The sequence below is a fragment of the Diabrotica virgifera genome, chromosome 10 (assembly GCF_917563875.1).
Source record: "Diabrotica virgifera virgifera chromosome 10, PGI_DIABVI_V3a".
Lineage (NCBI taxonomy): Eukaryota > Metazoa > Arthropoda > Insecta > Coleoptera > Chrysomelidae > Diabrotica > Diabrotica virgifera.
Window position 1 is genome coordinate 136,968,849 of NC_065452.1, and position 7,291 is coordinate 136,976,139.

General features: G+C 32.0%; 1 protein-coding gene across 1 annotated transcript in view; it reads right to left on the reverse strand.

Moving 5' to 3' along the window:
* Positions 1 to 7,008, reverse strand: part of LOC114330306 (tyrosine-protein kinase RYK-like) — a 548,089-nt gene extending 541,081 nt beyond the window's left edge. The window contains exon 1 of the mRNA XM_050641415.1: positions 6,901 to 7,008. Within this exon, the coding sequence (XP_050497372.1) occupies positions 6,901 to 6,950 (50 nt within the window). The 5' untranslated portion in view covers positions 6,951 to 7,008. The remainder of the gene's footprint in view (positions 1 to 6,900) is intronic.
* Between the last annotated feature and the right edge of the window lie 283 nt (positions 7,009 to 7,291).

Here is a 7,291-nt window from a genome sequence, read left to right on the forward strand (position 1 = left end):
CGCGGTCCCGATTAATCCGAGTTAACGGGGTTCCACTGTAATGCCCGAAGAATGGAAGAAAGGAATTATTGTGACAATACCAAAAAAAAAGAGACTACAGGATATGTAAAAACTACCGAGCAGTTAATTTACTGAATGTAACATAAAAAGTAATGACTGGTATAATTGGAGACAGACTAACAATATACACAGAACAAAGCATAGGAGACTACCAGTACGGTTTCAGAAAAGGAAGATCCACGATAGATGCTATCCATACACTAAAACAAGCGATAGAGAAAACATACGAGTACGACGGAGAAGCACATATACTTTTCCTAGACTTTAAACAGGCTTTTGACAAACTAAGTAGAAGAAAAATGATCCAAGACTTACAAGAGAGCAAAATACCCAATAAAATTATAGGAATGATAGAAATGACAATGGGAGATTCCCAAGCAACAATAGACACCGGAAGAGAGAGAACAGAAATAATAAAAATAAAAGATGGAGTAAGACAAGGAGATGCGCTCTCAACGGTACTATTTATTCTATCATTAGACAAGATAATAAAAAATTTGTCAAACGCAGGAACTATAAATAACAATACAGTACAAATAATTGGATATGCGGACGATATAACCATAGTAGCAACAGATAAAAGGGCATTAAAGAAAACCTTCCAAGAAATAGAAAACGAATCCAAACTGAGAGGACTGGAAATAAATGAAAATAAATCAAAATACATGAATGTAAGTAAAAAAAAAAGAAGACGCAACTGACAGAAATGACAATAGACGCACACAGCTTCGAAGAGGTTGAAACATTCAAATATTTGGGAGTATTAGTCAACAGAAGAAATGAAAGTGTAGATATGAAAAGAAGAATTCAAGCAGGAAACAAAGCATTCTACAGAAATAAAAAAATTTTCAAAGATAAGAAGATAAGCCGAAATCCAAAAATGAAAATCTACAAAACGACCATAAGACCAATAGTGCTATATGCTTTGGAGACATTCACATTAACAGCAAGAGAAGAAGAGCAGCTGAAAGTTTTTGAGAGAAAAATTATGAGAAAAATTCTGGGACCAAAGAGGGAAAACGAAGAGGATGCAAAGCAATGGATGAAAAACGAAATACAAGAATGGATGAGTCAAGAGAACATAGTTAGAGCAATAAAAGCACAGAGAATTAGATGGTATGGACACATAATGAGAAGAGAGAAGAACAATCCGTTAAGAGTTACAACCGAATGGATACCACCAGGTACAAGAATCAGAGGCAGGCCTAAACTCAGATGGAGACAACAAGTGGAAGAAGACTTAAGAAGTATGGAAATTAGAAATATAGGGAGGAAAATCAGAGAGAGAGAGAGAGAGAGAGAGAGAGAGAGAGAAGAATGGAGAAGTAGTGGAAACAGCGAAGTCACACCAGCAACTGTAAAACCAACCTCAGAATGGGATGATCCCCCACAAAAAGGATCTTCAAGTGAAAACAGCTTCAGCTTCCTCGGGAGCGTATAGCTTGTATATATAATATATTTACTAAAAACACTAATATATTATTTTCATACCTTATTTGAGCTGATACACACATAACTTGAAAGATTAACAACGAACTCCATACTGTCTGTGTGCGCATGCGCCCAAAAAAAATTCACTCTTAATCGCGCCTAAAGAAGTATAACTTCAAAACGGATTTTTTTTATAAATTAAAAAAATGTTTTTCGGCCTGGGGTGATGATATTTTAGATTTTTTGGATTATCCAAAACAAAAAAGGTCTTTTGTAATTTTTCTCTTAAGTTGATCGTTTTCGAGTTATAAACAATTTAAAATTGAAAAAAGAACGAAAGAAGACGATTTTTAAGGCTCAAAAACATAAGTAAAAAATATAATTTTTGAAATTACGAAGTATCTAAATTCAAGTTCAAACATTCTATCAGTTCTTGATAAGTATTTTGGGCTTTTGGACTTGGATATTTGGAATGTGGCTCTCCGATAAGAAACCTTCCTCATTAACAATTAAAAAAAAGAAAATTTTATAATAAAACATGGCAAACATTGTTATAGGGACCTGATAGAAGAAGGGCTGAACTTGAATTTAGGTACTTGATGATTACAAAAATAATATTTTTTATTTGTGTTTTTGAGTCTTGAAAATGGTAATTTTTCGTTCTTTTTTCTGTTTTAAATTTTTTTAACCCGAAAACGATCAACTTTAGAGAAACATTACAGAAGACCTCTTCTGTTTCGAATGATACAAAAAATGTGAAATAATATCTGCCTGGGCTGATTTTTTTTTAATTTATAAAAAAATCATTTATTATCGTTAAGTCATTAATTATAGTCAGAACAAAATTATATCGGGCACCCCTTGTATTTTATAATTGTTAACATACTGAATTACATATATCCTATTAGTCTAAGAGCTATTGAACCCTCCGACTAACGGTCGTCCTGTAAGGCTAGAAATTTTTCTAGTGATAATTCATAGCACACCAAGGCTAAAAACCATGACCTGGCAGGCATCAGCGGTGCACGTGTATCTACCAAGTGAATCGAAAAGTGCAAATTTAGGGGGTAAAATAAACTTTCTCCTGTAAGGTTTAAATTTAAGTATGTGTTTGAGCAAGTCATTTAGAAGAAATGTGTACAATGACAGGCGATTCTGAAGAGCATAAGACCTTGCCAGGCGAGGGGAAAGATTAGGGGTTTTTCCTAAAATTATTCTTTTTGCATCGAACAATTTTTTTTTAGGTTTTTTGAATCATTCCAAACAGAAAAGGTCTTTAGTGATTTTTCTCTTAAGTTAATAGTTTTTGTTATATAAGCGATTGAAAGTTTTGAAAATTGCGAAATCGGCCATTTTTAACCCTAAATCGGACATTTATCTAAAAATTTCAATGTTCCCAAGGTACATAGATATTCTTTAAATATTGATTGATGAAATCCCGAAGAGTTTTTTGCAATAAAATTTCGAAAACCCCTTTGTTTTTTTAATTGATAATCAAGCGGGCTCGACACTGTAGTATAAGTGAGGACGTTTGAGTTTGCATAAATTCATTATCTCGAGAATGGGCAAATTTCAAGGGAAATCCTCAGACAGGTAGATTTTTGTTTTTGAATTAGGACTTTTTGGCATATATTTAATACTCGTGACGTCATCCATCTGGGCTTGATGACGTAATCGATGATTTTTTTAAATAAGAGTAGTGGTTGTGTGATAGCTCATTTGAAAGGTTATTTAATTCTCTATTTAGTAATATGAACATTAACATAATTATTTATACAGGGTGTACAAAAAAATTTTTTTTCTATTTGTCAAATTTAATCAAAGTTAATTTAATAAAAAAACACCCTGTATAAATAATTATGTTAATGTTTATATTAGTGAATAGAGAATCAAATAACCTTTCAAATGAGCTATAACACAACCCCTACTCTTATTTAAAAAATCATCGATTACGTCATCACGCCCAGATGGATGACGTCACTAGTATTATCTATATGCCAAAAAGTCCTAATTTAAAAATAAAAATCAACCTGTCTGAGGATTTCTCTTGAAATTTGCCCATTCTCGAGATAATGAATTCATGCCAACTCAAACGTCCTCATTCATACTACAGTGTCGAGCCCGCTTGATTAGCAATTAAAAAACAAAGGCGTTTTCGATATTGTATTGCAAAAAACTCTTTGGGATTTCATCAATCAATGTTTAAAGAATATCTACTCACCTTGGCAACTTTGAAATTTTTAGATAAATGTCCGATTTAGGGTTAAAAATGGCCGATTTCGCAATTTTCAAAATTTTCAATCGCTTATATAACAAAAACTATTAACTTAAGAGAAAAATCACTCAAGGCCTTTTCTATTTGGAATAATTCAAAAAACCTAAAAAAAATTTGTTCGATGCAAAAAGAATAATTTTAGGAAAAACCCCTAATCTTTCCCCTCGCCTGGCGAGTTGTCTTATGCTCTTCAGGATCGCCTGTCATTGTACACATTTCTTCTAAATGACTTACTCAAACACATACTTAAATTTAAACCTTACAGGAGAAAGTTTCTTTTACCCCCTAAATTTGCACTTTTCGATTCACCTGGTAGATACACGTGCACCGCTGATGCCTGCCAGGTCATGGTTTTTAGCCTTGGTGTGCTATGAATTATCACTAGAAAAATTTCTAGCCTTACAGGACGACCGTTAGTCGGAGGGTTCACTAGCTCTTAGACTATATATAGTCCAGGGCGCATCTGTTTTGAGATGGACGTTGAGAGGTGACTCATATTTTTTTGCAGAAATTGCTTGGAATTAACTCATATAATAATGGTTAAGTTATCCTCCCACTCAAAAATGTCCGGAACATTGTTTAAATAATCAAAATGTCAAAAAATGAAGGAAAATTCGATTATTTTCTTGGTTTTTTTATTATTACTTTCAAAGTATTCACTTCCGAGAAAAATTGTACTGACATAAAAGTTGCGTAATTAAATTTCCTACAATATAGGATTGGCTACAAATTTTAAAAATTGTCAACCCTTGTTGCAAAGTAGCAATAATTGCGAAAAAACCATAAAAAAACAAGTATTTGCATTTTACGTTTTTCAACCATTTATGCTACACTTTAGGACCTTCGTATTTTACCCAGAAAAACTTTATGACATAATAAAAGAACACAGTAAATTTAATTAAGGTCGGTTCAATAGATTTTGCAAAATAAATTTTGCAATCCAGCTTTCGCAAAAAAAAATTTCAAAATGTCGCAGGACTGAAAATAAAGCAGATAGCAAGTTGAATTTTTGTTGCATATAGAAGAATACTGTACCTTTTATTTGCAAGTTTTAAAATATAACTTCCACGGCGCCAGGAATTTTGTTAAACAAACATTAATTTTTGGTGCTACGCGCAGGACAGCGGTGTTCGATTCACACATGCTGATTTCCACCAAAATTTCCTCCAATCTTTATCTAATATGATATTTTCGTACTCTATATTTTGGTTTATTTTAATATTTTAATTCCACAAAAATCAAACTAATTTGATTATTGTTTGTAAAATATTGTTTAAACAATTGCATATGTTTAAAAATAATAAACTTTTATTCTCTAACTTAAAATATATGAACAAAGAAAGTGTTTTTCCAAAAAAAGTGTTATTTCAAAGGGCAGAGTATGTGTTTTTATTTTGCAATAAACAAATTTATTTATTTATATCGAAATGTACTAAAAATTAAAATTTATCAATCATTATCAAAGGTCATTGGAATGCCCAATCAGAGCAAACTATCCGCTGTCCTGCGCGTAGCACCAAAAAAATAATGCTTTTTAAAAAATTACTGACGACGTAGTGGTTAACCGACTTAAATTCTGCAAATTGAAAATGAAAGGTACAGTATTCTTCTATATGTAAAAAATAAGTCAACGTGCTGTCTGCTTTATTTTCAGTCCTGCAATATTTTAAAAAATGAATTTTTTTTGCGAAAGCTGGATTGCAAAATTTATTTTACAAAATCTATTTAACTGATCTTAATGAAATTTACAGTATTGTTTTCTAATGTAATATAGTTTTTCCTAGTAAAATATAAAGGTCCTAAGTGTAGCATAAATGGTTGAAAAACGTAAAATGCGAATACAGTGGAACCCCGATAAGTCGGCCCCCGATAGCCCGGAAGTCCGGTTAACCCGGACCGATTTTCGTCAGATAAACATTTTGATTTTCAATATTTTGTATTTTTCAATTTAATTGTGGCTTATTTCCCATCAAAATAGTTAATTATCAGACAAACCTTTCAACAATAAAAATGTATGTAATATAATATTTGAGAGATAATGTGTATGTGTGTAATTTGAACTATACGATATTAAAAATGACTCATAGCACACGCCGCAGAAACAACAGCCACCTGTCTGTAGTACCCATTCCTTTTTATTTCAAACTGTCAGCATTGTTTAGGAAAGACTATTTAAAAAATTCTTTTATAAACAATGTTCTTTAGTTTTCACTGTTCTTAAATAACATTACATCGTTGTGACTGTATTGTGTGTCTTGTATTGTTCGCTTCCGTTTGCTTACGTTTGTGTTTGGTGTTTTTTTAGTAATTTTAATGAGTAGGTACTGTGCATATTTATAAATATATTTCATGTTATTTCAATTCAAACGGAGTTTATCGGTAAGTATACCGTATTTTATTAATTTTTACCATATTCTCCGGCCATCTCGGATTTTCGATAACCCGGATCGGCCGCGGTCTCGATTATTCCGAGTTATCGAGGTTCCACTGTACTTGTCTTTTTATCGTTTTTTTCGCAATTATTGCTATTTTGCAACAAGGGTGACAATTTTTAAATTTTTTAATGTATATTGTAGGAGATTTAATTACGCAACTTTTATTTTAGTATAACTTTTCTCGAAAATGAACACTTTTAAATTTATAATCAAAATACCAAGAAAAATATCGAATTTTTCCTTCATTTATTGACATTTTGATTATTTAAACAATGTTCCGGACCTTTTTGTGAGGGAGGATAACTCAAATATTATTATTTGAGTTATTTTCAAGCAATTTCTGCAAAAAAATTTGAGTCACCTCTCAGCGTCCAAATGTACTAATATTTTTACAGATGAGCCCTGGTCTAATAATTTTTAGCCATTAAGCAGATTGGTGCAGTTCGACCTTATATCAGATCTTCTACTATTAGAGACATCCCGATAAAATAAAAAGTTGAATATAATTTTCAGCCATATAAGTTCATACGTTTAACCACTTTCTTACATATTTGCTCCAATATGAACGATAAACTTGAAAATCTCATCGATATTTTAAAATTACATACGCTAAAATTGAGTTCAGTGCTTTCTGCCGATATGAAACTTTAGAAAATTCCCTCATATGCCCTATTCCCCATCTTGGTTCAATATACCAACCTGAATGTCTGCACAGATGTTGGTATCACACCAGTTGATGAAATATTCATTTTTGGGGGAAGCAGCGCCCCTCTGCTGCCGTGTCCATACTTCACGGCGATTACGTACGGCAACTGAAAATATCAATAATATTAAATAGTACAAATTGTGGCGCTTAAGGAATAGATCAATCACGCAATGTTGTATTGATCTGACAAGTAATTCAACAATACGTCATTACGTTTTTTATGTATAGCAACGATAAGTACAATGAGCTTCTGAAATTATTTTATTGTGACATTTTTAAGGGGAGCGTATGGTTTGAAATCAACCTTGCAAGCATATTTTTGAGAATTTTTTTTTAAACTATGGTAAGTTTATTTTATTTTTAAATTAAATAAACATATTCAAT